The sequence below is a fragment of the Pseudorasbora parva genome, chromosome 22 (genome assembly GCF_024679245.1).
Source record: "Pseudorasbora parva isolate DD20220531a chromosome 22, ASM2467924v1, whole genome shotgun sequence".
Classification (NCBI taxonomy): Eukaryota; Metazoa; Chordata; class Actinopteri; order Cypriniformes; family Gobionidae; genus Pseudorasbora; species Pseudorasbora parva.
This window is the reverse complement of record NC_090193.1, coordinates 19,860,662-19,875,517: the sequence shown is the minus strand read 5'-3', so window position 1 is coordinate 19,875,517 and position 14,856 is coordinate 19,860,662. Positions and strand designations below refer to the sequence as shown.

Below are 14,856 nucleotides of genomic sequence, written 5' to 3'. Positions count from 1 at the left end.
CCAAACTCCCTCTGCACACAATTGCATAGCGCTACAACCAACCAGAGCAACGAGAAGCGGAGCTAGTTGAAAGTTTAACCTTTCGCCGTATCCCGTCGAACACATTTTCCTTTCTTAAGAATGATTTCAGTGCCCTTCTTTTCTCAAAGAAAAGCTTAACCCCAAGTCTTCCAGAGTCACGGCCAAAGCCGATTCAAAAGAACGCCGTTCACCATCTTCCTTGTTTACAAGTAGCGGAACCGTCACAGCTCTGCCGTCATTATATTAAGCCCACCCTCTGACTCTACACGATGAGATTGGCCTGACCAGAGTTTGTTTTTTCCAGCTCAGAAGTCTATTGAGAGTTGCTAGACGACACTCATGGCAGATTAGATTTGCTGCTGCTAGGGTGCGTCTAGATTTCTAGGCTACTTTACAGATCAAGCAAGATAATTTTTTTTACTATTAAATATAAAACATAATAAATTACAACTTTTTCAAATATAACATCATATATTTGAGCTGCTTCAAAACCTATTCCATAATCTTTACAAATGCCACATAAAAAGATCTGTTTTTAAAAGAGGATTTAAAAATGGTTAGTGATGAAGATGACCTTACATGGAAAAAAAAGACTATTCCATAATTTAGGACCTAAATCGCAGGGGAGTCTTGGTAGCTTGTTGTAAGTCACCCTCTACAACTAACACGGCGATAAGCTTGTGTGAACTGATATTAGGTTAATAATGTAGTTCTACCACTGTGTTGGGTTTTGCTCAATACTAGGTGGAAGATGCAAGATCATTTTTTAATTATATTACCACATTGTGTACCTATGATAACTCCTAGTTAAACTTTCTGTTGTTGGTCACATGGAAAAGAAAAACAGACATAAGATAATTTTTAACTTCATTATTGTATCAGGACAATTGTATCATGGATATTTTTGAAAAAGAATAAAAGGTGCCCTAGAATGATTTGAAACTAAATGTTAAATTATTCTCTGATATCTACATAGAGGGTATGTGGCTTATTTAAGGGGGGAAATTGTCCAGATACAGTTTTACAGGTCTATTTACAACCCTATAAATTGTCCCTAGGATGTAATACTTGTTTTTGCCTTATTTGGAAGAGTCAGGAGTATTAATGTTGAGCTCTGCTCTGATTGGCTTATTTCAGCAGCTCACAGCACACTGTAGTTCAGCTGTTCAGCGAAGCAGCTCGTGAGTCCTGACCGCTCTGACAGAACACAGACCGACTGAATGCCACTTGAAGCAGAACATCTCAAATGGAGATTACTGAAGTGCAGCTTACTTGTTTATTGGTGGTTTCAGATCATCCGCGCGCGAGAAAGAGCTCGCGTTTGTGCTGTTACCAGATTTCAGTAACTTAAATCCCCCAAACAGAGCTTTTCTGTGAAAAAAAAACATACTATCCAGTGTTTTACCTAAATGTACAATATGGCAACCATATGCACGCTCTCTCTTTTGCACGCACGGATGATCTGAAAACACCAATAAACAAGTAAGCTGCATTTCAGCAATCTCCATTTGAGATGTTCTGCTTAAAGTGTCATTCAGTCTACATTTTAGACTTGTCTTTTTTCGTCAACAATATTGCATGTTTATATAACGTTAGTCACAATGTAGGCTACGCAGTGTCCGTGATGTACTCTGAAATACAAGCATGCAAAAACATCATAGGCCTACTTCAGCTCAAAAATATAAATATATAACTTATATTTTTACAAAATGAATAGCCTTGTCAAATGACTATCGTTTTAACTTATATGGTGGAAAAGGTGACGTTTGCTAGAAGGATCCAGTGAACGATCTTTAAGCAACGTATCTACGGTTTTATTTTGTAATACAAAATAATATTACCCTTTGTCATTAGACACACTATTTAGTTTTGTATTGTACTTGGAGTTTCCTATTGTTACTGTACTAGCATCTTGCGTTATCTAGACAATGCGATCTCTCTAAGAAACTTTCAATTTAATCAGAAATTGTTTAAACAGTCAATAAGTGGATAAATCACTACTTACTGCTTGCAGGAATACAGTTGCCCCTTTCTTCAGTTTAAGACGCTGATCGAAGCTTGCTTGAAATGAGCCGCACAAACGAACGATTTTGAATTAAATTGTTGTGGTATCCGATTATAGTAAAACTCAACCATGACTGTTGATATATGAAAAGTCCTCACGTCTCCTGCACAGCCTGGAAAATGAAGTGTCATGAGAGCTGCCGTTTTTGCTATCCTTCAGTGCCGCTTGTTTACCTGCAGTCCTGATGATTCGGCTCCGTCAGTTCCGCCTGACAATGAACATGTTTGGACATATGCAAATGTTGGGGGCATCCATATAAATTATCCCAATGCTTGTGTCACGGTTGGCCTTATGTTTAGAAGCACTTATTTTTCCGTGGTGTTTGATTCACGTGATTTACATAAGAAGTAGGAGGCAAGGGTGTTTAAGACTCACAGTATGTGATGTCCATGTACTGAACTCTTATTGTTTCACTATGGCATGGTTAATTCAATTTTTCATTCTAGGGCACCTTTATAGGTCCCGTTCTTCGCGTGTTTTCGAAGCTTTGATTATGTTTACAGTGTCCAATATAACATGAGTTTATGTTTCGCGTGTAAAAAAACACAGTATTTTTCACACAATTTACTTATCTATACAGCGTGGCTTCCTCTGTGCTAAAAACGGCCTGATGATTTCCTTGTTCTATGAAGGCTCTCCTTCAGAAACACGTAACGAGTTCTGATTGGGCCAGGGCTTCCCGTGTTGTGATTGGACAGCAGCTTAGCGCACTTTGCCCGGAAAGGTCCCGCCTCTTACCATAACGGAGAGATGTAAGCACTGAATGCGCGCTCTTCTCCACGTGGGAGAGCAACAAGGCCACGCCCCCTTTTTTGCGTGTTCTTGTGGGCGGAGGGTTAGTCAACAAACGGTTCTAGTGACGTCATTACATACCTGCACTTCCTGCTGTAGTCCAAACCAGCCGTTCGCTGTAGGCTTTGAAAGGGAACTTCTGTTAAATAAAATATCTTGCTTGGCATTGAACTTTGAGCTTTATAATTTTACAGGTATTATTTATGTTTCTAACAGCAACATTACACACTAACTAAAGTTTGAAAGATGGAATCGCGAAGAACGGGACCTTTAAACTAAACTAAGAACATGTTCATCGTTTAAAGATGTGTATGATATTGTGTGTATGAATTGCATTTTTAGAGTAAATGAATGGATGTGCACTATTAAATTATCATGTAATTGACCCTTGTACATATAGAAGTGAGTAGGGAATATATTTCAAGATCATGTCACATTCTAAGAAGCCAAGGGAGCTAATTTAAGACCAGCTGCACCCTCTCCATATACATGCAAAGTGTCTTGGAGTAGTTTAAATTCCCTGAACTTCCAGTGAATGATACCTCAAATAAATGTCTGCCTCAGACATGAAACTCTAGAGAGCGCAGGCTGATAGGTCCTTTACATTCAGTCATATCAATACCACATGGTACGAGCTGATTGGCCACTGCTGATCCTGCAGCCGATGAGAATGTTTGCTCAAATTTCAAATAGTCTGGTTCATTGTGTGCTGTAAGCTAGTCCTTCAATGCGCTTAGATTCGTTCTGAAACCATCCAACTGCCTAGATCTTAAATTGTTAAAACAATGTGTATGAGCAGAACTGTGAATGTCTTTACTGTCACTTTTGATCAATTTTATGCATCCTTACTGATCCCAACTTTTGAATTGTACATTAAAGGACCTGAGAGATATTGCCCAGTATCATGGAGGAAAAGCATGGGAAAACGCTAATTTTCTAACTTTGAATATAATCATGCATTGACAGTAACCTACAGCATTATTCACATTCTTTGAAGTTCCCATTTTGATTTTTCCTTTTCCACCCTCAGGTAACCACCAAGCGGGCACAAGCTTGGTGTCAGAGTAAGAACAACATCCCATACTTTGAGACCAGTGCAAAGGAGGCCATTAATGTAGAGCAGGCTTTCCAGACCATCGCACGCAATGCACTCAAACAGGTACGTGTTGTGTATGTATTGAAATATGTATAAACCAAGAGATAGAGCCTAAAGTATACATCCTTTTTTACATGAACTCTAGGATATGTTTACAGAGCATGTGACGCAAATTTCATTATCAACATAGTACGCACACAGTCGGATTTTCCTGACTGCACATACAATATACGGTCAGCTCACGAGGCTTTTTCAATAAGTAGTTTGTCCACAAGGGGGCAACACTGCCCAGGCCTGTTGTTTCACTGCCGAAAAATAAGCCAAAGAGAATGAGACGACAACAAACATCTGATATGCAGCAACAATTGATGGATAATCAATAACAGATAATTGCAACTCTAAAGGACAACTCCGGTGAGAAATTAACCTAGGTTTAATTAACAGATGGTTACAGAGTAGATCGTTCTCTAGGATGCGTTTTCATGGAAATCCAATGTAAAGAGTTTAATCTCTAAAAACAGATTAGCTTATAACGCTTGTCTATGGGGCACAGGGTAGTGAAATTAAATCGCTAGTTAATACCACTAACAAGGCTCAAAATAGCCTCACACTAACACAGTATCATAATGAGGGTCCCAACATGCAAACCGAAGCATAGACAGTAAAAGAATTGGACAGAGCGTTCCCATAGACTTCAACGGCAGAAAGTGAGGTCAATCAGAGGCACTCACTTCCTGATGGCTGAGAGAACTGCGCAAGCTCAGACTGAGCTTGACGATGTAGATGTGACGTGAGCCTCCTGTCTGACAGCTGTAGGTCTTCTAGTAGTTGTGGAAATATTAAAATCTGAATAACGTTGTTTAAATATATATATATGAACGTCTCCTCCTGTCTTACGGTAATTTCTCAACTGTGCGACAGAGTCGCGTTGGTTATGACGCAACCGTTACAAAAACAGCTTCTACGGGGCAATAGTGTAAGATACAAGGTAATAAAGCTTTTTATGCATTGTCGTGTTTCTTTAGAAATAAACAATGGACAAATGGAGTCTTTAAACGCCTCAGATGTAAAGTTATTCACTGTCAAAGTGACTCAAAAATGAATGGGAATCAATGGGATGCTAACAGCAGGTGATGGCTTGGTTAGCAATGGCCGCCCCTATGGGTGGAACGCTTTCCAAGTGCTAGATTACCCCCTTGTGCATTACGTGTTCACAGACAGGCGCCATCTTGGAAAACAGTCTCGACTCAGCAAGCCACAAGCGCTGTGCTTAGTGATGAACTGTGACTTGGAATCTCATATGGTCCGTTGTTTCCGGAAGAAAACCCTGAACGCATCAGAGAAAATAAATAAATAAAAATAAAAATGTCCATGTCATTGCTTTTCACAAAACTTAATTCCTATCGACCAGCTCACTTAGAACAGCGCTCGTGGATCGATTCGTCGAGACTGTTTTCCAAGATGGCTGCTGTCCGTGAACGCATAATGCACTGTGTTCATAAAGTATCTTCTTATTAAACTGTTTGTATATTTACAAAATTCTCAATGCTTCGGTTTGCATGTAGGGACCATAGATTGTAAAAAAAATATGGACGTAGTGTCCGTGACGTCACCCATAGGATTCCAATAAGCCATTCTGAAGCTTAAAGTAGAAACGAGCTGGGCGTTTCCATCTTGTGAGTGAGTCAACGCGTGTCACTCCCGGATAACAGAAGATGGGCAAAAAGGCGGGATGTGCGCGGAGCTGAGGTGACACAATAACTATAGACGGCGGATAAATGGCTATTCACTTGTAACCACCACCCTTAATTATGCAGAACTTTAAGGCTTTATATAACGTAAACGAATGAGTTATAAAAAAATTCACCCCCCTCAGAGTTGTCATGAAGATCAAAATTAGCCTTATAAGCCAAAACCACAATTTGTACCAGGCTGTAAACATGTTTTTTTCTGCTGTAAAGTTGAGCATTTTAACATGGGGCTCAATGAGATTCTGCTCCCTTCTGGAGCCAGTTGAGGAATTGCAGTTTACATTACTTCCGTATTGGCTTCAAGAGAGATCGCGGGAGGTTGCCGCTTGGTAGGGACCCTCATTATGATACCGTGTTAGTGTGAGGCTATTTTGAGTCTTGTTAGTGGTATTAACTAGCGATTTAATTTCACTACCCTGTGCCCCATAGACAAGCGCTATAAGCTAATCTGTTTTTAGAGATTAAACTCTTTACATTCGATTTTCATGAAAACGCACCCCAGAGAACAGTCTACTCGGTAACCATCTGTTAATTACCCCTAGGTTCATTTCTCACCGGAGTTGTCCTTTAAACACATTTTTCACATTGGTTATAATTAGGGGTGCATCGGTTATCGGTAAAAAATCTAAATGTACTGTTCACCACCATGGACTCATCTTTAATATGTTTTTGTGGAAATTATGCATAAAAAAGACAGAGCGTTCGGCTAATTTATGTTTGTCTATGGATATGCATTGTGGCTTCCCAATACATTACAACAGTGATGATAAAAAATGTGGACAAAACAGTCATTCTTTGTAAACTTAGTTTAATGTGAAAGCTGCATGCCGTGCCAATTTAAACGTTGCAAGAAGACACAAAAGAGACCTTGCTTCAACCGAAGCACGCACACAGAAAGCTGTGTCTGAGACAGCGTGCAAATATCGAGTTTTCTTCTAAGTCTTGAGCGGACAAAAATTGTCAACATGCCAGTCTTGGCGAATATCCTATAAAACATAGGTGGTTACGTTCTTAAAGAAAACGTAAAAAGTCTAGTAAGACAATTCTTGTGTGTCAGAATCAGTGTACTGGATCCATGCATTATGGCTTAAAGTTGGCTGTGTTTCTATTAATCAACAAAATGCAAGAATATCACTCACTGCTCTTGACTGAATAGCTTTTGTAACTTTAATAATGATTCATCTTTATTTAATTTATGCAGTAAAGATTATATGCAATATTTTAATTGCGATTACTTAAATTTCTGTACCTGAAAACTATTGTTAGATATACGAAAAAGCTGAACTGTTGATTTGTAACATCCCTTTACATAACTTATGGAGAGGAATTGCACAGACACTGAACAAGGATTAAACGTTTGAGTGTTTGCATGTTATCAAATGATTTTGTCTTTGTAATCTTTAACATAAAAATATACTTCCCCTGTGGAATGACCTTCCTTCTCTGATTCCGTCTGACCCTGGAAATGCTCCAAAACAGCTATTTGTTTTTGTAATCTCAATGTTGTTCATCACAGCACCAAATACTTAAAGACTTAATAGTCTATTTATTTTCAAACGTAAACTTTTTTATATTTAAATCTAGACTACAACATGTCCCAACGATTAGAAATGTTCTGATTATTTGTTAATGTTCAGTAAAACTTTGAGACATACGGCTTCATTCGTTTACATGTTAATTCATTTTTACCAAACTGACAATGAAAAATACTTATAAAGATTTAATTATTCTGAGTAGGCTAATGTTAATTTCTTAGTTACTGTTTTATAACATTACTTAAATCAAAATAACTTATTTAATGGACCTAAGATAAAACTAACAAAGACCATTTGTATTTCTTAACTAACATTAACAAAAATATAACACTTGTAGCTATAACAAATATAACATGTAGCTATTGCTCAATCTTAGCTAATGCATTAAATAATGAGACCTTATTATAATGTTACCTGTTGTTCTTTATAGCATAATACTTTTGCACTTTAATCTGTTTGTAAATTTTACTTTTATATATTTTTGGTGCATTGTCTTATTCTATTTAAACATTCAATGTTATTTTTGTTATTACAAAAGAGTTATTAAAGCTGTTATACTATGACAACACTTTTTTTGCAACTTTTTTCAATACCGTATACCGTGATAAAAGCTTCAGCAATTAATCGCAACATGAAAAATTGATACCTGCACATGCCTATTCCACACCGCTGTCTCCGCTGTCCTTTGAACGGGTCTTCCTGCTTCTATGGAGCTCATCCCTCCGAAAAACACAATGGTCTTAGATTGGTTAGATAGCCAAATGTAGTTATTATTTTTATTGGTTGAAGCGCCAAGCACTGGTTGTCCGGAAACGCCACACCCGTTACCATTATGGGCAGAAGTTACATCTGCGGTGACTAGCAAGGGTTTATGATGTCACTAACTCGGGAAGAAGCTTGTTGAAGTCCAAACCGGATGTTTTTTTAGGCAATAAACTGCCATAACTTTAAAGGGTTAGTTCACCCCTAATGTTGTTCCACACCCGTAAGACCTCCGTTCATCTTCAGGACACAGTTTAAGATATTTTATATTTAGTCCGAGAGCGTATCTAAATCTATGCACACTTTACTGTCCATGTCCAGAAAGGGAATAAAAGCATCATCAAAGTAGTCCATATGTGACATCAGTTACTTAGTTAGAATCTCTTGAAGCATCGAAAATACATTTTGGTCCAAAAATCTCAAAAATTACGACTTTATTTAGCATGGTCTTCTTTTCTGTGTTTGTTTTCAAACCTCAAATAATGATTCAAACGGTTATGAATCAGCGTATTGATTCAAGATTTGGATCGCGTGTCAAACTGATGTTTGGTGTCGCTGTCCGCTGATATTCGATGCTTCTAGAGATTCTAATTAACTATAAAATATAGTTTTATTCTTTGTGTGAACAGGACTGAGACTGAAGTATACGTTGTGCTTATCTGTACCCCTTTTTTATTTTGTAGGAAACCGAAGTGGAGTTGTACAACGAGTTTCCTGAGCCAATTAAACTAGACCGGAACGATAGAGCCAAGCCATCAGCAGAGTCTTGTAGCTGCTGAGGACCTCCAGGGGGCGCAACGTTTCACACTCAGTCTCTCTGGCCTCGTCTCTGCCTCACTCCCTCTCTCTTGCGTTCTTTTTCACCCCTCCCTCCTCCCCAGTTCTTTATCTCCTTCCCTCCCTTTACTCGATATAATCACTGGCCTTTGTAGATGAGCAGACTTCCTCTCATTCAGTATCCTATACAGTTCGCATTCACAGCCTTAGACACAACACACACGCCCACTTATGCTCCAGAGGCTCAATCTGACACCCATTTCCGTACACGAATCCCAACACCTCACACCGGTTCTGCAGAGTCATCGCTTCACCCACGTAAAAAGTCTTCACAACACTTCAATGGCTCTCGAGACTTTTTATATGATCCCATCCCGCAGTGCAATTGAAATATGTGTGACGTGAACGCTGAAAGATGGGGGGAGGGTGTATCAGAGCATTAAAGCCGTATGTTGATACCAGAACTACCCGCCATGTTCTTCATCATTCTGCTTGAAATAAAATGGCGGCCTGGCATAAAGCATGCTACATTTGTCTCTCAAAGTCATGAAACTGAAGCACTGGAGGTCTAACACTGCCCCCACTGTTACATCTGAGAACTGCAATTAATCCAGTGTACGCCCAATCACTGTCCTCAAAATGGAAAACGAAAACATGAATTCCCAACCAAGTGATGGGAAATTTAGATATTACATCTAAATGATCTACAATTCATACTATGAGTGTTTATCGGCATCTTTTTTTAACCATCGATCCTCATGTCAGCATGACCGAATCCCCGCGAGTCTGCCATGAACAAGTAGTGGCGTAGGCCATCTCTTGTCAGTTTTTTTTTTGTTATTTTATTTTCATATCTTGCCTGGACTCTACCAGTAGCTCAGGATGGTGGAGAATTTATGTGCTCAGTATCACTCAGATCTTTTCCTGTCTGTTCATTATTATTGTAATTATTATTATCTTTGTTGCATTTATATACAAATAAACACAACTAGACAACATTGGGGTAAAACTGAATTGTTCATGACCATCAATGAAACAAAATGCACAGCATATACATTGTTCAAAATAAATGTATTTCAAAGTAATAATGGAAATAAAATTAAGTTGTTGAATAAATGTTATGCACTGAGTGTTTGTTTTGAAGACGTGATATCAACTGGAGCCATTTCAAATGTCCACAAATCAATTATTAAATGTGAATGTTTATTTCTGTCATATAAAACCATGAAAAAGGAACACAATGAATGCTTATCTCTCTTAACAGACATTTTAATCTTTAAATTTATCAGCTTTGTTCATTCTGATGAGATGTGACGTCTACAGCATTTAAGGAAGTACACTGTAATTCGGCTTTCAAGTCTTTGGTTTCTTGCTGGAACCTGTTCCCAGAAGCCATTGCTGGAGAGACCCAGTCGGCTTGGTCTGATTCTCTGCTGCAAGCTTTCCTTCAGGGCCTTTAGCTGTAGTATCTTCATCAGGATTCTTCCTCTTAGTGGGCGAGGCGGTTTTCAGCCAGCTCATCATCATTTTGCTGCTGGCTGTAGGTTGAACTGTCTGGACAAGGCAGAAGGTGGAAGGTCAGTATTTAAACAACAGGAATATCTATTAAGATATGATGCATATATACAGGGGCGTGGGACTGGGGGGATAAAGTGTACTGAGTAACCAGGGCTCGAGGCAGGGAAGTCCGTTTTCTATACATACACATACATGGTACGGGGGCCCAGCAAGATGGTTTGTACCCAGGGCCCAAAATTTGGTGCTACGCCACTGCATATATATGCATCTCTATGTGACCCTGAACCACAAAACCAGTCATAAGGTAGCCTGATAAGCCAAACCAACATCAAGATGCTAGGTCTGGGAACACACCGTTGGCAGGGCTCAATCTGAGGGGCGGGATAAACAGTTGTCTTTCAAATCCCCTCTGCTGCAACTGGATAGTGCTACAACCAACCAGAGGAAAAGGAGGTGACGTAGTCAGAGCGAGAAAGTCCTTTTTTAAGAATGATTTCAGTGATTCCAACTCTGCCGTCATTATATTAAGTCCGCCACCGACTCTATACACGAAGTGATTGGCCTGACTTTAGTTTGGTTTTTCAAGCTCACAAGCCAACGGAGAGTTGCTAGACGCCCCTGGCTGCAAATTACACTTGCTGCCGCTAAGGTGCAGCTAGATTTCTAGGCTGGTCATAAGGGTACATTTTTGGAAATTGCAATTTATACATCATCATAAATAACCTGTCCATTGATTTATTATTTGTTAGGCTAGGACAATATTTGGCCGAGATAAAACTATTTGAAAATCTGGAATCCAAGGGTGCAAAAAAATCTAAATATTGAGAAAATCGCCTTTAAAGTTGTCCAAATTAAGTCTTTAGTAACACAGTTTACTAGTAATATATATTTACGGTTGGGAATTTACAAAATATCTTCTTGGACATGATTTACATGAGTTTACTTAAGAGGTTAGTTCACCCAAAAATGAAGTTGATGTCATTAATGACTCACCCTAATGTCGTTCCTCACCCGTAAGACCTCCGTTCATCTTCAGAACACAGTTTAAAATATTTTATATTTTTGTCCCAGAGCATATGCAGTCTATGCACACTTTACTGTCCATGTCCAGAAAGGGAATAAAAACATCATCAAAGTCGTCCAAATGTGACATCAGTTGGTTAATTAGAATCTTTTGAAGCACCAAAAATAGAATTTTGGTCCAAAAATATCAAAAACGACGACTTTATTCAGCATTGTCTTCTCTTCCGTGTTCCTCACAGATTCAAACGGTAATGAATCAGTGAATCGATCAATGATTTGGATCACCAATGTCACGTGATTAAAGCAGTTTGGATTGTGTGTCAAACTGCCAAACTATCCTAATAATGATTTTTGGCATAACAGAGTAGAAATTATATATATAAAATTGACCCATACAATGAATTAAAGGCTTTTGCCACAAATATACCCATGCGACTTATGACTGGTTTTGTGGTCCAGGGTCACGTATAGCAGTTCGCTTGTCTGGCTTTCACCAGACCAAGCTCAATTTAAGATTGAACAATAGTCTGGGGAGTCTGCTCTTTATTTTCTACTGCACAAAACGTGTGATCAACTGGCATTATTCTAATAACTCTGTACGCAATTGGATAGTCCTTAAACCAATCAGACCAAAAGAGGCGTGATCAACAGGCAACGAGCCATAGTTTCTCTATCTGGCATCATGTTAAACTTTCAGCTTTCATAAAATTCAGTTTTGCCATTACAGAAATTAATAAATTATATTTATTTAAATAGAAAACTATAAAATAGTTTAATTAAATTAAAACTATTAAATTGTAATAATATATTTGTTTATATTGTAAAAATAACTTTTTAATGCTTAAATGTTTATGTGAAATGTTAATCTAAATAAAGATACATAAACATAAACCATTTTAATCCTAAAACTCATTTCCAATCACACTGTAATTTTGTTAAATTAAGCAAAAAATGTAAAAATATATTACACTTGTGTATTAGGGTACATTAGGACAAACAATTTTGAATTACAAAAATGTAAAAACTAAGATTTTTTCATTTAAAAAAATGACGATGTATGTATACACTGTTGGCTATTGTTAGAGGATACATTATATAAACGTGTGTGAATAAAAAAGTTTCACCTTCTTAATCGTGGGGTCTACAGGCTGCAGACACTCTGGAGAGTTGTTGCGGGAATTGTTGACCAGTGACGAGACGGGGTGAAAGGTCAGGGAGGACTTTGGCTGAAGTAATTTCATAGCTTCCAGTGATTTCACTTCTCCAAAGTCCAACCACCGTCTTACCTCATCCTCTCCGTCCAGCACAGCCGGCATCCTGTTAAAAAACACGTTAATTTGACTCATTACAATGAAGCATATGACACTGTTTTGATGTGATGTAAAAAGAAACATATTTATGTGCTCAACCTGTCATGAATGCTTTGAAGATTTGGAGAGGCATCTACAGTAATAACAGTGTAAGTGTACAGCGCCTCTCCACCACAAGGAGGAGTCCAGGAGTCAAAGAGTCCTGCTATTGTCAGCAGACGCCACCCTGTCCAGTCACTGTCTTCTTGATCTCTCTGTAGACAAGTGGAGGAATAAACAGATGAGTAAGACTGGAATAAGCTAACAAATGCATCTCATATGCCTGTCGAGCTTGGGCTAACCTTGCCCTGGTCCAAACTTTGGTCACATTTCGGTTCCTGTGTGCTGTGTTGACTGGGCACTTGTCCTCCTTGGCTTTGTGGGAAATATATGAAGAAAGGCTGTTTCTCTTTCTCCAATCGCCTCCATTCGTAGAAGCCATCAGCTAGAATGACACAGCGCTGGCCTTTCAGAAGAGGATCCTGTACAATATGTTTCAACAAAAGCATTTGCAATCGATTAACAACCTTTTAGCTCACAATAGTTTAAACGGTTTATAAGTTACTGTTAAAAATGAGGTCCCCTATGGATAAAATATAACATTTTTGCTTCTGGAACCTGACAGTTACACTCTATAAAGCAGAGTTTAATTTTGTACCAATGACATTTCACTATAGGCAGGGCTTCACTGCTAATGTAGAATAAATGAGGATGTCTCATGTACCTTGTAAGACTTCTTTTCTAGCAGGCTCTCACTGCGACAGTTAGAGGTGTTGTACTGCATCTTATTGGGGTCATTCTCTTTGAACCATGCCGGGACGAGACCCCAGCGCATCGCTGCCAACACGCACTCATCTACAGGGGCATCCTATGGAAAGTGGTTTATTTAAGAGCTGTTCTTCAGCAACATAAGTTTGTGCGTATATGTTTTGACTAATTGACATGCCTTGTTGAAGTGTTTGTTGGACAGCAGCACAGGGCTGAAGGACTGAGGACTCTTGTTGTATGAGGGCCGGTATTTGTCGGTGTCTCCATCCTTCCACCGGGGCCGGTGTCGTTGTCCTGTTCGGTCTCGATAACGAGACGCACGGCTGAGCTCGTCCGGCGCAAGAGTGCAAGCCGTTCTCCCGCACATACTGTCGCGTGCCGAACCTGTGACATCAACATACATATGGTACATTTACTTAATGCAAGTTTTTGTTTATTTTTTAAGTGGTTAAACAAAACAAAAACCATAGTGCCTTAAAATAACTATGCTGTGATGTGACATTTCTTAGTTAAAATAATACAAACACTAACTCAGACAAAAAGAGAAATTTTGTTTCTATGTATATTTTTTTATAGAAATTGAAAAACTCTTTATCCACAACTGTACCTACGTTTACTCGTTTTAAAGTGCTGTTAGCTAATCAGAATGCTGATATACTCTATTTGTATATGGTCTTTCCTTTTCTTTTTTGTGGTCGTAGTGTTATATTTGATTCGTTTTAAAGAACTGTTACGAAAAAGTAAATCATCTGTTTCTTTTACGTCATTACGTAAAACGTCATCGCGCTGTTTTTGACGTCCCAGAGGGAGGGAATCATGGAGGGAATCGTCTCTCGCCTAGGCTAAATCGGTTCAATGATTTAATGCTTTGTTGAATCGACATCCGCCTGTAACTTACATACAGCATTGCAGTCGCAGTCCAACGGTCTATGGTTCAACCATTTCACTGAGAAAATCCGACTCACAAGAACGATTCGTTCGTGAAGCAGTAACTTAGCTGTCAGCCCGTTTAAACTGCTGTAACAACATACTTTACTCTAAAAATATGAACTTTGACTTCTTAAAAGGCCGCATGCCGTTTAATTTTACCTCATAGCATAATTTACAGGTTATTCGGTTAGACTGCTAGTTAACATTACATGCAACGGTTTCTGTACCGCAGAGTTTGCCGTCATAACCTGGCAAACACGATACAGATGCATTAAGAAATAGTAGACATTACTAACATACGGTTATAAGGTAAAGTACATTCTTACCAGTCAAGAACAAGTCCTTATTTTGAGGTAAAGACTAAAATCAGAAAGAGCAACGAAGTTGATGTCTACTTAACATGAAGTGTGTTTAAATACGAAATGGCGCCCTCTGTCAGTTACTGGTTTAAAATCAATGCTTTGCATAC

General features: G+C 38.7%; 2 protein-coding genes across 3 annotated transcripts in view; one reads left to right on the top strand and one right to left on the bottom strand.

The window, feature by feature from the left end:
• Positions 1 to 9,929, top strand: part of rab7a (RAB7a, member RAS oncogene family) — a 28,435-nt gene extending 18,506 nt beyond the window's left edge. For both annotated transcript variants that reach the window (XM_067430979.1, XM_067430980.1), the window contains exons 5-6: positions 3,909 to 4,037; positions 8,706 to 9,929. In XM_067430979.1, coding sequence (XP_067287080.1) covers positions 3,909 to 4,037; positions 8,706 to 8,801 — 225 coding nt within the window. In that variant the 3' untranslated portion in view covers positions 8,802 to 9,929. The remainder of the gene's footprint in view (positions 1 to 3,908; positions 4,038 to 8,705) is intronic.
• Positions 9,930 to 10,013: 84 nt separating this feature from the next.
• Positions 10,014 to 14,840, bottom strand: hmces (5-hydroxymethylcytosine binding, ES cell specific). Its single transcript, XM_067430978.1, has 7 exons — positions 14,714 to 14,840; positions 13,636 to 13,841; positions 13,414 to 13,557; positions 12,992 to 13,171; positions 12,750 to 12,904; positions 12,465 to 12,657; positions 10,014 to 10,353 (listed from the first exon to the last, which is right to left on the bottom strand). Exons 2-7 carry the CDS (start codon positions 13,822 to 13,824, stop codon positions 10,153 to 10,155), a joined length of 1,062 nt encoding a protein of 353 aa, XP_067287079.1. The 5' UTR covers positions 13,825 to 13,841; positions 14,714 to 14,840; the 3' UTR covers positions 10,014 to 10,152.
• Between the last annotated feature and the right edge of the window lie 16 nt (positions 14,841 to 14,856).

What these genes read in the sequence shown, in the direction of transcription:
- hmces (XM_067430978.1), bottom strand. Translation starts at nt 13,824, where the DNA reads ATGTGCGGGAGAACGGCTTGCACTCTTGCGCCGGACGAGCTCAGCCGT. An exon ending in AAAGTTTGGACCAGGGCAAG is followed by an intron (nt 12,905 to 12,991) that starts GTTAGCCCAAGC and finishes ACTTGTCTACAG; the next exon opens with AGAGATCAAGAAGACAGTGA. An exon ending in CTTCAAAGCATTCATGACAG is followed by an intron (nt 12,658 to 12,749) that starts GTTGAGCACATA and finishes GTTTTTTAACAG; the next exon opens with GATGCCGGCTGTGCTGGACG.